This window comes from Heterodontus francisci, chromosome 31 (assembly GCF_036365525.1).
Source record: "Heterodontus francisci isolate sHetFra1 chromosome 31, sHetFra1.hap1, whole genome shotgun sequence".
NCBI classification, from domain to species: Eukaryota; Metazoa; Chordata; class Chondrichthyes; order Heterodontiformes; family Heterodontidae; genus Heterodontus; species Heterodontus francisci.
Genome location: NC_090401.1, coordinates 12875158 through 12891470, shown reverse-complemented (window position 1 = coordinate 12891470; position 16313 = coordinate 12875158). Strand labels below are relative to the sequence as shown.

General features: G+C 44.8%; 1 protein-coding gene across 1 annotated transcript in view; it reads left to right on the top strand.

The window, feature by feature from the left end:
* LOC137347073 (adhesion G protein-coupled receptor B2-like) overlaps window positions 1-16313 on the top strand; it is a 1240702-nt gene that overhangs the window by 1058157 nt on the left and 166232 nt on the right. The window contains exon 19 of the mRNA XM_068011112.1: window positions 3801-3903. Coding sequence (XP_067867213.1) covers window positions 3801-3903 — 103 coding nt within the window. The remainder of the gene's footprint in view (window positions 1-3800; window positions 3904-16313) is intronic.

Below are 16313 nucleotides of genomic sequence, written 5' to 3'. Positions count from 1 at the left end.
GCTGCAGGAGCGTGCTGGAGGCAGAGTGTGGGGAGTGTAAAATTGAGTGGGAGGCGGGAGGTTCAGTTCCGGCACCTTCCGGCTCCCGCTGCAATTTTACCAGCAGAGGGGGAGGTGACAAACGGCCCACCCACTCCAGGCTAATTAAGGCCCTTAAGTGGCCAATTAATTGCCACTTGAGGGCCTCCTCCCGCCGCTGCTGGTATATTACAGGTGGGTGGTTCAGTAGCTCAGAAAGTCGCCCAGTAAAACCCGGCGGCCTCCTTGTTGGCTATGGGAGTGATGGTCCTCCGAATCGGGCATCCTGTGCCCAATGGAGGGTCCACTCCACCGCGGTGCAAGCCGCCCCAGCTGGAACACCTCCCTTCCACTGTTGCACGACCCCGCCTGCCTCGGCAGGGTCCAGCCAATTATCCCTGGCGAAGCCCCACACACATATCTGAATTCTGTGACCTCCTCCCTGTTGCTAGTCCTGGCTGGGTTCAGTCCCAGCCATGGCCTCCGCTCCCAGTGGTGCTGCTGGGACTGAAGAGCTGCCGGCCTGCTGATTGGCCGCCAGCTCTAGTAGGTGGGACTTCCTGCCTCAGAGGGGCGTATGTCCCACCCGAAGCCAATTAAGGGCCTGGGCCATGTAAAGTTAAGGTGTGGCTTCCAGGGCCAGCGGAGGCAGGCTTGCCAGCGACTTGTTTTGCCAATGGGCGGGGCCTCCGGCTCGACGTAAAATTCTGGCTATGATCTTTTTGAAGCACTATTCCATGCTTTTCTGCCTCCAAAAAACCTAAAGACATCTTGAGAATTTCTGTGTCCAGGCCTTTTTAGATAGCAGAGTTGTGTGGGGCACACCAGGCTACAACTATGTTCAATACATGCTCTAGAGCATATTGTAAAGCCTCTCCTGTTCTATGAAAGCAGCTAATGCTTTAGGATGCCTATGGCTCTCTCAACAACAACTCTGGCCGATGTATGTGTCTCATTCTATCTTCCTTAGCTATTGTTCATGTAATATTTGATGGGGTCGTTATCCATGGCAGCAAGGGGTATACCTTGCCACTCACAAGGCATTCATTCTCTGGTCTGGCAACTCACAATTAATCCAGCATTCACATGAAGGAATCGTCATATATGATTACACAATCTGGACGTGCAACAAGTGGTATAAAGGGATGTATAGAAAGTTCCGGTATAATTCCAATGATGCTCCTACATTTCTTTTCCATCCTGTCAAAAAAGAGGAAAGAAAAGCCAACATAAAGATACAGAAACAGGCTATCTATGGACATTGCTTTGGAATATGTCATATTAATATCTGGTGCCTGAGATCTTGCTGGAAGCAATGTCTAGTTAATGGGCGGCTTATACGCACCTTATTTGACATCAAGCCAGGCAATGGAAATTTTGCAGTCCAAGTTACCAGTCTCATTTGCCAAGCTTACAGACTTTGAGGAAATGAATTTGTTTGTGCACCATTCTCTGCCAGAAAGTCAGAAGAAGAGTTTTGCCTGTTTTTGACTTCTTTCTGTAGTAGCAAAACTGAATGACCTCAGGAATAAAAAGATCTGTCACTGTTAGAAAACTGAAGTTAAAACAGGAAACAAAAAGCGAAAAGACAGGTTAATGATTTTGGTAGGCCTTCTCATCAGAACTGGTCAAATGGATTGTGTTGGGGGACTGAACCTTCATTCATGTCAGTGGAAATTTAATTAATACTCCTTACGAAACAAGAGTCTAAATGACGTAGACAAGCGAAAGAATCCAAGGGTATAGATTTAGAAATCATTAACAGTAGGAAAACAAATGAACAAGGCCATAAAAATGCAAACAAAGAACTAGGGTTCATTTCAAGAGGAATAGAACTAAACAGCAGAGAGATTACGTTAAACGTATAAATCCTTGGTTTGACCACACCAAAAGTATTGGCTTGAATTTTACACCCCCCGCAGGAGCAGGCTGGAGGCGGGAGGTAGGATGTAAAATTGAGTGCGAGGTGGAGGCTGCCATTCCCCTCGCCTTCCCAACTCTGCTGCAATTTAACCAGTTGCAGGGGAGATGACAAACGGTCCGCCTGCTCTGGCCAATTAAGGTTCCCGGTGGTGCTGCTGGGACTGAAGAGCTGCCAGTCCACTGATTGGCCAGCAGCTCTTGCAGGCGGAACTTCCTGCCTCAGAGGAGCGGAGGTCCCACTCGAGGCCAATGTAGGGCCTGGGCCACTTAAAATCATGGTGTGACTTCCAGGCCCGACAGAGATGGGCTCGCCAACGACTTTTTTTTGCAGGTGGGCCGGGCCTCCTGGCCAACAAAAATTCCAGCCATTGTGCTCAGTCTGGACAACATATTAGAAAAAGGAGAGAGAACTGGAGAAGGTGCAAAAAAGATTTGCTTGAATGATACCAGAACTGAGAAGTTGGGCCGAATTTTCAAAAAGGGTTAGGGAATCTGACACCCAGATAATTTCCGGATCCTGCTCATGACCCTGCCCCTTAACTGTATCACTTACGCAACACTATTTTAAAATGCCAATGCCCTAGTTGGGCTAGAGGCGAGTTCGACATGCAGTTAATGGCACTGAGCAGGTCCAGGAGACGGAAGGTGCCTGCAAAGCGTGAGTGGCAAAGGCAGGCAGCAGCCATGATGGGGGCCTGCTACTGCCTTGCAGAAGAGTGCAGGCAGCTCCTGAGCGGACAAGCAGTATAAAACAATAAGACACAGTTCAACCATCCATAACTGAAGTAATGTGCGCAAGATCCCCAAAGGCCCCATAATTTTCATGCTCAAAAAAAAGTTTCCCTTCACCCAGCTGTGAATCCAAGAGAGGTAGAGAGCCAGAGAGGTTTAGGGAGGGTCTTCCAAAGCTTAGGGCCTAGGCAGTGGAAGGCAAGACCGCCAATGGTGTAGCAATTTAAATTGAGGATGCTCAAGAGACCAGAATTAGATGAGCGCAGATATCTTGAAGGGCTGTGGAGCTGAAGGAGATTACAGAAATAGGAAAGGGCAAGGCCCTAGAGAGTCTTGAAAACAACTAATGCGCACCAAACTGTTCAGGTTCACCGGAATCCGAATTGAAAATAGCAGTCACGACCTCACTGGCACCTTAACAAGCTCCTCTAGGAGCTTAATGGGCCATTAATTGGAGGTGAGCAGGTTTCCTGTTCTCTCCTCCTCCCCTTCACTTTAATAATTGTCGGCTGTCCTGGAGCATCGGGATCCAGAGACCAGTAGGACTGCGATTTTTAAATCGCATCTGCACCAGGTCCTGATCCCACTGGCATTTGAAAATGCAGCCCATTATAATGGTCAGGAAAGACTGAACATGCTGAGGCGCTATTCTTCAGAAAGGAGAAGGATGATAGGTGACCTCATAGAAGCCTTTAAATTATGAAGGTTTTTGATAGGGTAGACATCGAGAAGATGTTTCCTTGTGGAGATCATAAGCATGAGATAGTTACTAATAAATCCAAAAAGAAATTCAGGAGAAATTTATGTACCCAGAGAATGTGGAACTTGCTACGACATGGAGTAGTTGAGGTGAATAGTATAGATGCATTTAAGGTCAAGCTAGATAAGTACATGGGGAAAAAGGAATCGAAGAATATGTTGATGAGGTTAGATGAAGTTGGGTGGGAGGAGGCTCACGTGGAACATATGTACCAGCATGGACCTGTTGGGTCGAATGGCCTGTTTTTGTGCTGTAAATTCTGTGTAATTCTATGTAAATACTCAACTGCATAAAGGTTTCGAATCACAGCATTATATGACACAGATATATAATTTGTGCGGTTTGTTTTTCAATTATGTTTCTACAGGTTCATAAAATCAGAGCGATCCATTATTTTACTCAACTTTTGCCTGTCTATAATGGCATCAAACATCCTGATTTTGGTTGGTCAAACACAGATGCACAGCAAGGTAAGAGCAAATGAGAGCTTTTGTGGCTCAGACAAATGAATAGCGGTACAGCAGAGCTATCCAAAATAATGATCCAGGATCACTGGAAAATTCAAATTGATTCTGAAATCATACAGTTTTATCCTAATTTAAGTTTGAGGATTCACTCGCTGACCTTTCCACATAAGTAGTGTTTCAGGCTTTAGGGCACAGCTTACAGGTTTAAAAAAAAATCAAAGTGAAGATTGTGCTATAGTGAGGAACTCACATTTGGAACTTCAGCTTCGGAAGTGAACAGAAACCATCAACAACAACAATAACTTGTATTTATATAACATCTTCCAAGGTGCTTCACAGCGGTGTTATAAAGCAAGTTTGACACTGAGCCATGTAAGGCCATATTCGGGCTAATGGCTAAAAGCTTGGTCAAAGAGTTAGGTTTTAAGGAGAGTCTTAAAGGAGGAAAGAGAGGTAGAGAGCCAAAGAGGTTTAGGGAGGGTCTTCCAGATCTTAGGGCCTAGGCAGTTGAAGGCAAGACCACCAATGGTGGAGTAATTAAAATTGAGGATGCTCAAGAGACCAGAATTAGACGAGCACAGATATCCCAAAGGACTGTGGGGCTGGAGGAGATTACAGAAATAGGAAGGGGCGAGGCCCTGGAGAGTCTTGAAAACAAGAATGAGAATTTTAAAATTGAGGTATTGCTTGACCGGTCAGTGAGCACAAGAGTGATGGGTGAACGGGACTTGGTGCAAATGAAGCCATGAGCAGCAGAGTTTTGAATGACATAAAATTCATGGAAGATAGAATGTGGGAGGCTGGCCAGGAGTGCGTTGGCATAGTCATGTCTAGAGATAACAAAGGTATGTCTGAGGGTTTCAGCAACAGATGAGCTGAGGCAGGGACGGAGTTGGGTGATGTACAGAGAACATAGACGGTCTTAGTGATGGCGCACATATGTAGTTGGAAGCCCATCTCAGCATCAAATATGACACCAAGATTGTGAACAGTTCGGTTCAGCCTCAGACAGTTGCCAAGGAGAGCGATGAAGTCAGTAGCTAGAGAACGGAGTTTGTAACGGGGACCAAAGACAATTCAGTCTTCTCAATGTTTAATTTCTGCCCATCCAATACTGGATGTCGGACAAGCAGTCAGATAGTTCAGCAACAGTGGAAGAGTCGAAAGAGACGGTGGTGAGATAGAGTTGCGAAACCTAATGCTGTACTTTTGAATGATGTAACTGAGGGACAGCATGTAGCTTGAGAAATAGAAGGGGGTTAAGGACATATCTTTGGGGAAACCAGAGGTAACAGTGGAGGAGCAGGAAGAGAGGCCATTACAGATGATTCCCTGGATGCAATAAAATGGATAAGAATAGAATCAGGCGAGTGCAGTCCCCCTAGCTGGACAACAGTGGAGAGGTGTTGGAGGAGGATGGTGTGGTCAACCATGTCAAAGGCTGCAGACAGGTCAAGAAAGATGAGGAGGGATAGTTTACCTTTGTCACAATCATAGTATATGTTTTGTGACTCTGATAAGGGTAGTTTCTGTACTGTGACTGGGGTAGAAACCTGATTGGAGTGGTTCAAATATGGAGTTCTGGGAATGATGGACAACAATTTGGGAGGCGACAACACAAGAACTTTGGAGAGGAAAGGAAGGTTGAAGATGGGACAGTAGTTTGCAAAGATTGTAGATGCAGAGGTTGGTTTATTGAAAAGCGAGGTAATGAGGGAAGATTTAAAGGAGAGAGGAACAATACCTGAAAATAGAGAACCCTTAACAAAATCAGCAAACATGGGGACCAGGAAGGGAAGTTGGGTGGCCAACAGTTTAGTGGGAATCGGGCCAAGAGAGCAGGAAATGGGTCTCATCAACAAGATGATCTCGAGGAGGCACGAGGGGAGATAGGAGAGAAGGTAGAGAAAGATGCAAGCTCAGGTTTATTGCAGGGGGGATAAAGAGAAAATTTGGTCCAGTAGGCTAGTGGAAGGGAGGGAAGCGGCAGAGGCAGCTGATCAGATGGTCTCAGCCTTAGTGACAAGAAGACCGTTAGCTCCTCCCATTTATTATTGAAGGTGAGGGTGAAGGAGACAGGGGAGAAGGTTTTAAGAAGATGGGTTGTAATAGAGAAAAATTTTTGGAGTTAACGTTGCATTCCAGATGATCCTGCAATCTTCTTCTTTGGCCTCCTTATCTCGCGAGACAATGGATACGCACCTGGAGGTGGTCAGTGGTTTGTGAAGCAGCGCCTGGAGTGGCTATAAAGGCCAATTCTAGAGTGACAGGCTCTTCCACAGGTGCTGCAGAGAAATTTGTTTGTCGGGGCTGTTGCACAGTTGGCTCTCCCCTTGCGCCTCTGTCTTTTTTCCTGCCAACTACTAAGTCTCTTCGACTCGCCACATTTTAGCCCCGTCTTTATGGCTGCCCGCCAGCTCTGGCGAACGCTGGCAACTGACTCCCACGACGTGTGATCAATGTCACAGGATTTCATGTCGCGTTTGCAGACGTCTTTAAAGCGGAGACATGGACGGCCGGTGGGTCTGATACCAGTGGCGAGCTCGCTGTACAATGTGTCTTTGGGGATCCTGCCATCTTCCATGAGGCTCACATGGCCAAGCCATCTCAAGCGCCGCTGACTCAGTAGTGTGTACAAGCTGGGGATGTTGGCCGCCTCGAGGACTTCTGTGTTGGAGATACGGTCCTGCCACCTGATGCCAAGTATTCTCCGGAGGCAGCGAAGATGGAATGAATTGAGACGTCGCTCTTGGCTGACATACGTTGTCCAGGCCTCGCTGCCATAGTGCAAGGTACTGAGGACACAGGCCTGATACACTCGGACTTTTGTGTTCCGTGTCAGTGCGCCATTTTCCCTCACTCTCTTGGCCAGTCTGGACATAGCAGTGGAAGCCTTTCCCACGCGCTTGTTGATTTCTGCATCTAGAGACAGGTTACTGGTGATAGTTGAGCCTAGGTAGGTGAACTCTTGAACCACTTCCAGAGCGTGGTCGCCAATATTGATGGATGGAGCATTTCTGACGTCCTGCCCCATGATGTTCGTTTTCTTGAGGCTGATGGTTAGGCCAAATTCATTGCAGGCAGCCGCAAACCTGTCGATGAGACTCTGCAGGCACTCTTCAGTGTAAGATGTTAAAGCAGCATCGTCAGCAAAGAGGAGTTCCCTGATGAGGACTTTCCGTACTTTGGACTTCGCTCTTAGACGGGCAAGGTTGAACAACCTGCCCCCTGAGCTTGTGTGGAGGAAAATTCCTTCTTCAGAGGACTTGAACGCATGTGAAAGCAGCAGGGAGAAGAAAATCCCAAAAAGTGTGGGTGTGAGAACACAGCCCTGTTTCACGCTACTCAGGATAGGAAAGGGCTTTGATGAGGAGCCACCATGTTGAATTGTGCCTTTCATATTGTCATGGAATGAGGTGATGATACTTAGTAGCTTTTGGTGGACATCCAATCTTTTCTAGTAATCTGAAGAGATCACATCTGCTGATGAGGTCAAAGGCTTTGGTGAGATCAATGAAAGCAATGTAGAGGGGCATCTGTTGTTCACGGCATTTCTCCTGTAGCTGACGAAGGGAGAACAGCATGTCAACGGTCGATCTCTCTGCACGAAAGCCACACTGTGCCTCAGGGTAGACACGCTCGGCCAGCTTCTGGAGCCTGTTCAGAGCGACTCGAGCAAAGACTTTCCCCACTATGCTGAGCAGGGAGATTCCACGGTAGTTGTTGCAGTCACCACGGTCACCTTTGTTTTTATAGAGGGTGATGATATTGGCATCGCGCATGTCCTGTGGTACTGCTCCCTCGTCCCAGCACAGGCATAGCAGTTCATGTAGTGCTGAGAGTATAGCAGGCTTGGCACTCTTGATTATTTCAGGGGTAATGCTGTCCTTCCCAGGGGCTTTTCCGCTGGCTAGAGAATCAATGGTGTGCAGTTTTAACCAACGAGAGCAAGATATGATAGTGTTTTATGTGGTCCAGCCAGATCTGGCCTGAGCCAGCTGCCCGCCATATCTGTTCAAGTCTGTGCCCCTTGGACTTAAGGGAGTGGAGATGAGGGTCATGCCGGGGGAATGGCCAGGGTGAGAAAGAGTAATGGTTTTATTTGGGACTGGGGCATCAATTGTGGAGGTGTGGGTGCATTTGAGCAAATCAGTAGCTGCAGAAATGTCATGTCGATGGAGGATCAAAGGCAAGAGAGTTGGGATTTTGAAAGTGCAGTTGTTTGAGAATTGGGGGTTAGTTTTTCCAGGGGTGGACACAGAGGAGGTAGGGTTGGATCATGGAAAGGGAATGTGAATGGGGTTTGATGCAAGGAAGTGATCAGAATGGCTTTATGTGTGATTGAGTAGTAAGGCCACGTGAGTTGGCAAGGTCAAGGAGGTGGCCGCAAATATGGGTTGGGGAGTTGACATGGATGGAGAGAGTAAGGGAGGATAGAAAGGTAGTGAACTCATAGGAGAGGGAGCATGATGAATTGAGATGGAGGCTGAAATCAACAAAGATGAGAAGTCGTTCGGTGCAGAGGCTGAGGGAGGAATACAGAGAAGATAACTTGGTGAGGAAATGTATATAGTACTTGGGAAGGTGGTAGAAAGCGAGGATTTTAAATGAGAAGTGAGAGAGGTGAAATAAAGTGAGATGAATAAAGTGCCAGAGGAGTAGGGGCTAAGACCAAAGTGTAATCTGGTGATAAGTGCCACACCGCCATTGCAATTGTCTTCATGGTGGATGTGGTGGAAGGTATAGTCAGACGGAGAGGCTTAATTTAGGCAGAAGGCGTCATCATCCCTCAGCCACATTTCCGTCAAGGCCATGATGTCAATGCAATCATCAACAGTATGGATGGCAAGGGCCTTCGCAAGTGAATGGACATTCTGGAGGGACATGGGGAGCGGGGCGGTGAGAGCTGCTCCGCTGGCTGAGTCAAAAAGCTCCAGTGGAAGGGGTGAGTTGTACATGAAGGAGATTAGCAAGATTAGCCCCCAGCAGACGAGCTGGGTGGGAAGTTTGGCAAGAGAGTGGGATGGGGCATTTGGAGTTTCTGCTTATAATAAACCATCGCCGAGTGATTGATGAATTGTCTGGAGGATGCCAGGAAAGATGCTGAGGGATGCTGTAGGCTTATCTAAAAGGGAGTCAAGCCTGGGATGGCGGCAAGAGAGCTGGAAGGTCGAGGAGTATTGAAGGTTTGGGGTAGGGAATTAGGGGGGTGTAGAGTACCTGAGAGGGGAGAAGTGAAAGGAGGCATGACAATTGAAGAGAAGGGTCTAGGAGGGATAAAGAGAAAAGTGAAAAAAAGGGTGAAGTAAGTGAAAATAGAAGTGATGATCTCGGGTCCGGAGCAGCAGCCAAAATGCACACGCAAATGGACACAGGGAAATCTCAAGTTACATGGATGTGAATACATAGCAGTTATTAAGATGCATAAAAACCTGAAAAATGGGAAATAGATACGAGACAATAGGAAGGAGTCCAGAGTTAAAGTCAGAGGTCTGGTGATGGGACAATACTGACGTAAGTAGTGGGGAATAAGCATGGAGCATTGAAGAAATGTTATCCAAGTTCGGAGGCAGATGATATACCTTCAGAGACTGTGGGCATGCTTTTCACTTTTGTTGGGGATGGAAAGCTGGCAGTAGTGGATCAGCTGCCTGTTATACATCCTCCCCGATGAAGCCAATGGAAAATCAAACAGGGTGAATGAATAGCAGCTACTGACAGATTTTCACCTCTGCCGAAATTGTCAATTACCCCCAAGGTTTCTAAGAGCAATGCTGAGAGGAGCTGTCAAACTCTGGCTTTGTCTTTAAGCAGTCAGTGTAGTTTGCATTAGTGTTTCTTTAATTTTTATGTTGCATTGCATCCTAACATGTCTTTTCACTTCAATGCATTTAAAATTTATCTGTCCAAGTAGTTTAATCTGCACACAGTCTAGTGGCATATCATTCTTACTTCCTTCTGAGGTGACGGGAGAATGTAGTGGACTCCCTAAGTATTCTCCAGTAAGAATTTATAATGATTCAACATTAATTGTTAAACCTGGCCTATCAAACCTAGAATAAAACCATATTTGTGTGAGACTCAGTCTGCCTATCGAATCTGTAGTCCAGGTGTGCTCACGAGCAAAATGTTAGGAAAAGCCCGAACTGTAACAATATAGATCATTCAGATAAAATTTGAAATGCATGATCATTCTTACCCTGCAGGGGTTCTCTGTCTGTATGGTTCAAGCAGATAGGACCACAAGTACAAATTTAACTGTCGGATTTAAATTCAGTTTCAACACCATTCCAAAATTTGTCACTAAACAACTCAGCAAATGCAGTCAGTTGCAATTTAAAGGGTAAACTTGCAAGATTAAAGAAATGGGTGAAAAAAGAGAAAGGCGTTCAGACTTTTTTGATGACATTTGGTTTAAGGATTTATATTCAAGTGTGTTCATATTGAACTCCATTTCAAATTAGCAACAATGAATAGCAGGTGTGAAGATATCTCTGAATCTCAATGCTGTCATTTCCTGCCATCTGTAAATGGACAATAACAACTTTAACATTAACATTAACAATAACAGAAGCATTATCAGTCAAAATTTGATATCGCGTCACATAAGGAGATATGAGGACTGGTGACCAAAAGCTTGGCCAAATAGTTAAGTTTTAAGGAGTATCTAAAAGTGGAGAGAGATGGCGAAGGGGAGAGATGTAGGGAAGAAATTCCAGAATGTAGGGCCCAGGCAGCTAAAAGCATGGCCACCAGTAATGGAACGATTACAATCGGGGTTGCAAAAGAGACTAATATTAGTAGAACACAGAGTTTCTGAACAGTTGTAGGGCTGGATGAGGGTACAGAGATAGGGAGGGGTGACATCAAGGAGGGATTTTCAGACAGGATGTGAATTTTAAAATCAAGGTATTGTTGGACCGGGAGCTATGTCAGTGAGTACAGGGTGAATAGAACTTGGTATGAGTTAGGATAGGGACAGGAGCATTTTGGACAAGCTTAACTTTATGCATGGTAGAAGGTGGGAGGCCAGACAGATGAGCATTGGAAATAGATGGCAAGGTAACAAAGGCATGGATGAGGTTTTCAGCAGCAGATCAGAAGCTCAGCTCAGGGTAACATAGAATGCTGAGATTGGGAACAGTCTGGTCAGGCTTCAGACAGTGTCCAGGGAGGTGGTGGCTAGGAAATGGAGCTTGTGACAGGGCCCAAATACAATTAATTACAATTAATTTGGTCTTCCCAATATTTAATTAGAGGAAATTTGTGCTCGTCCAATACTGGATGTTGGACAAGCAGTGGGACAAATCAGAGGCAACAAAGGTGGCGAGAGAGGTGATGGTGAGGTAGAGCTGGGTGTTGTCAGCCTAAATGTGGATTCTGACATTGTGTTTCAGATGACGTCACTAAGGGACGGAATGTAGTTGAGAAACAGGAGGTGGGCATGGAGAGATCCTTGGGGAACTCCAGAGGTAACGGTGCGGGAGCGGGAAAAGAAGCCATTGCAGGAGCTTCTTTGGCTAAGACTGGATAGGAATGAAATTAGGCAAGGGCAATCCCACCCAGCTGGACAATGGACACTGTTAGTGTTATCCTATTATTTTGAAGATAAAGTAATTTGATAAAAATCTGAATTGGCCTTTACCCACAGCTTCGCCTTTTGTGGTTGTTGTGTTGTGGCCAAGCTTTTGGAGCTAGAATTAGCACATCATGTTAGAACAGCAGTAAGATGGCCCAGCATCAGTTTCTTACACTGTTCATTTACAAGCTGAGACATGCTGGGAGGCAGTAAGTGGAGATTAGTTGTTTTGCTACATGGAAAAGTGATAATTGTTTGGAAAGTTATCAGCAGTTGCTCTCACGTCCCTCCTTGCAGAGCAAGCATGTTGGTACAGGCTTCTCAGTTACAGGCTGGGGAAGAAACAAGGAAGTTTAGCCTCAAACATTAAAGAAATAGACTATAAATATTAGTGTTGTTTTACATTTCATGGTTCACTTTTCCCACTTAGTAAACACACAGAGAAAGTGTAGACCTGCATCATCACATTTTGTGACTAGTTTTACAACCTACATCACATTCTCCTTACTAAGATCAAGCTGATTTGCAATGTAGGATACTGTCAATTCCCAGTATAAGGAAGTCCTGACAATTGTGACTAACACACAGCTTTTCTACTCATACAGCCAGTAATGTAAACTGCAGGCCTAGTATTTGTAGTGCTCTTAAACTGCATGTAAGTGGATATCACTGACAGTGCCTCTCTCACCCCATGTCATCCCAATTTTGTATCCCACTGCTAACTTCTGAAACGAGTTCATTCATTCAGATTCCCCTTTTCAATATTGGCTTCAAAGAGAAATAATGGGCTGAATCTTGTTCTCCCCCAGGCATCGGGTTCAATGGCGGGGTGGTGGGGGGCAGGGGAGCTGGGGTGGTGGGGGAGACCTGAAGATGGCTGCGGATGAGGCTTGCCATGGACCTTGACGCCAGGAGGGCCCAGCCCGATCCTCTCGGTGGCGGCAAGACATCCGCCCCCCCCGTCTCCCCTGCCACTGGGCGCCAGGACCACAATATAAATATCCAGATGAATAAAATTAATAAATTTAAATAGACTTATCTTGAGGACCCGCCGCGATCTTTGGTGCGGCAGCTGGCACTCCCGTGCCTTCAGATCCCCGTCCGGGGAAATGAGGCGCCACACTGGTGGGGAGGGGGGAGGAGGTAGGTTTATCAGTGCGATGGGGGATGGGGTCAAATACACGTAATGGTTGTAGGGGATGGAGAGAAGGGTTGAGCCTTAAAATTTGTGCAGTTTTGCGGGGGGATGTCAGATGTAAATGGTAAGTGTTTTTGGTCAGAAGGGCAAATAGTTATTGTGATTGTTATTGGGAGGTGGGAAAGGGACATCAGAAACTTATTTATTTAATTTTGGGGAGTAGGACTTTAAAAATTTAAATTGGGCAGCAGGGCTGGCTGCCCTTTAAAAATGGCACCAGCACCTGCACACAGGCAGCTGACGCCATTGCTGGGGACGAACAGCCCGTCCCCTCCACGAGATTGGGGGTGGGGTGGGGGACGGCCGCCCGGCTATTTAAATACGTATACAAACATGCGAATTAGGAGGAGAAGTAGGCCATTCGGCCCCCTGAGCTTGCTCTGTCATTCAATAAGATCATGGGTGATCTGCTTGTGTCTCGAATTCCATTAAGATCGCAGTGTCTCTTTGGCTTGAGGCCCGCAAAGGCAGGCTGCCATTTTTTGAGCTCACCGCCGATCTTAAAATCCAGCCCAATGTGTTATTTTTATCCAAACTGACTTGAGAATGCCATATAAATGTGATGTGACACAGTGGTTACTGAATACTCCAGTAGAACACAGGAGTGCAGCCTTTTTTTAATTGACTAGCTGCACAGACTCAGGTTGCTTGCAACCTTTCTACAATGTCTAACTGCTGCTCTGCAAGTACAGAAAAAGCTAATGTGCTGAAACATAGTATTTTTTTTTCCTAAAGGAATTTAGAACACCTATCCCAATAATGAACATATCTTAAGTGTTTAAACTGATGATGTTTCACGTTAATTAGCACTAAGCAGTGTGTCTAACGCCAGTATTGCAATGCATTATACCCATGTTGAGAGTCCTGAAGTCACATGCCAGTCTATTCACGACCACTGCCACAAGTTCTTCAATAATTACACAGTTAATGATTACATTTATAGTTTTTTTTATTGTAGAAAGATTTACAGCTTTAAAAGGAAACAGAAAGTTTGTGCAATGGTAACATCATCAACACAAGACAGAGTGATGAGGGCCAAGAAATAGGTGGTGTTGTAAGGCAGATATTGCAGATCTTTCAATACATGAACAAAGCTGAATTCTGAAAATCACATGGCTAGTTTGAAAGAAATGACCTGCTTGGCTGAAGTGGAGTGGAATTTCTGTAAATTACATTTGAAAGAAGCCAATTTCTGAATCTGCCCAACAGTTCATTGATTTTTGCATGCAGCAATTCAGCCTGAAAAGAAAGAGCAGGAAACATTGGAGAGAAAACATATTTTATACAAAATGCATTAAATGTATAAACTTCAGGTTAACTGTGATAGAACAATCACTAAATATTATACTTATCAAATACCTAGGAAATACTTCATGCTTGTATCCCATTGTTTAAATCAAGTTTCATGTTTCAGGTTTCATGCTTGGATTAGGAATTCTATTAATGGGAGTGACTGAGAAGGAGTTAGTCCATTGGGATTCTATACAATAGGAATGAATGAGAAGGGATTTGGTCTAGTGAAATTCTACACATTGGGAATGAATGAGAAAGGGTTTCATAGAATTGTACAGTACAGAAGGAGGGATTCAGCCCATCATGCCAGTGCCACCTCTTTGATAGAAGTAATCAATTAGTCCCACTCACCTGCTTTATCTCCATTGCCCTGCAAATGTTCCCTTTTCAAATATATAGCCAATTCCCCTTTTATAGTTATTATTGAATCTGTTTCCACCACCTTACAGGCAGTGAATTCAGTTAATAACAATTCACTCACTATGTAAAAAAATTCTCCTCATCTACCCGCTAATTCTTTTGCCATTATCATAAATCTGTGTCATCTGGTTACCAACCCTCCTGCCAGTGGAAAAGGTTTCTCCTTATTTACTCTATCAAAACCCTTTATCAATTTGAATACCTCTATTAAATATCCCTTAACTTCTGCTCTAAGTAGAACAATCCCAGCTTCTTTAGTCTTTCCACATAAGTGAAGTCCCTTATTCCTGGTACCATTCCACTCAATTTCCTCTACATTCTCTGTAAGGCCGTGACATCCTATTTGGTTTAGCCCAGTGGAATTCTACACAATGGGAATGATTGTAAAAGGATTTAATCTACTGGGATTCTATTCAGTGGGACTGATCCTTTGGGATTCTATACAATGAGAAGCAATTTTCTCTGTTGAAATTCTGTGACTAAGTTTGAATTAAACTAGATCTGACTACTATAATAAAACAAACCGTCATGCCCAGTGAAGACATATATTTCGACTTTAAAGATACAGACTTTATTCAAGGTGGACTCTTTAAATTGACTTTACCTTTTAAAAGAACATGGACAATGCTGCAAAGTATGGCCACTGAAGGTCAGATGACCTGCCCTGTGTATTAGAACATTGCCTCACTGTCTGTCACAAAAGGATACATTCCAGGCTACAAGAGGTCAATTGTCAATTGCACCCATCCTGAAACCATCAAGACACATTCCTGAATTGAATGGGTTCTTCTGAAACAAAGAAGGTGTGAATAGCTACATCATAACTGGATTATACTCCTCCAAACATTAATGGATGGCTATGGATTCCACATCCTGGTCCATTGTGTGGTTACAACAAGGGAGAGGTCCATGCATCTCTTAACGTAAACTAATGTGGGAGATTTTTACCTTAAAAGGTAGTTCTCTGGAGAGAGAGAGAGAGAGAGAGATCACAGCAACATCACAGAAAAGCAATCCAGCGAGAGGCTGTGGAAAGATGCAGCCAAAACAAGGAAGGAGTCATGCTGTGAATTCTACTCTTAAATGTGGTGCAGCAGAGAGCTGACCCCTCCAGTCTGAAATCTTAACCACCAGAAATAAAAACAAGAAATGCTGGAACCACTCAGCAGGTCTGGCAGTATCTGTGGAAAGAGAAGCAGAGTTAACATTTCGGGTCAGTGACCCTTCTTCGGAATGTTGATGTTTATGGAATTTGCCACAGCATGTAACATTGCGTTAAATCAACTGCACTATCCATGTTACATGGCATATTAGTGCAGGTAACATCTATTTGTACTATTGTACCAGACCTGTTAAATAATGCAAATGGAAAGTGCTGGAATTACTTAGCAGGTCTGGCAGCATCTATGGAGAGAGAAGCAGAGTTAATGTTTCAGGTCTGTGACCTTTCATCAGAATTGGCAAAGATTAGAAATGTAAAAAGTTTTAAGCAAGTGAAGCGGGGTTGGGGGGAAGAGAACAAAAGGAAAGGTGTGTGATAGGGCAGAGGACAGGAGAGATTGAATGACAAAGATGTCATCAGACAAAGGCAAAGGGAGTGCTAATGGTGTGGTGAAAGACAAAGCGTTAGTCCAGAGAGAGTGTTAATGACAGAATAATGAACAGCTTTGTCCAAAAGCACAAACATGAAAAATCAAGTTTAAGGAAGACACATTGTTAAAAACTGAAATAAGATTAAATAAAGTAATAATAAAAAAAGGCCAGTCACGCCCTGAAATTATTGAACTCAATATTGATTCCAGAAGAGTGCCTAATTGGAAAATGATGTGCTGTTCCTCAAGCTTGCATTGATGTTCACTGGAACACTGCAGCAGGCCCAGGACAGATATGTGGGTATGAGAGCAGGGTGGTGAGTTGAAATGG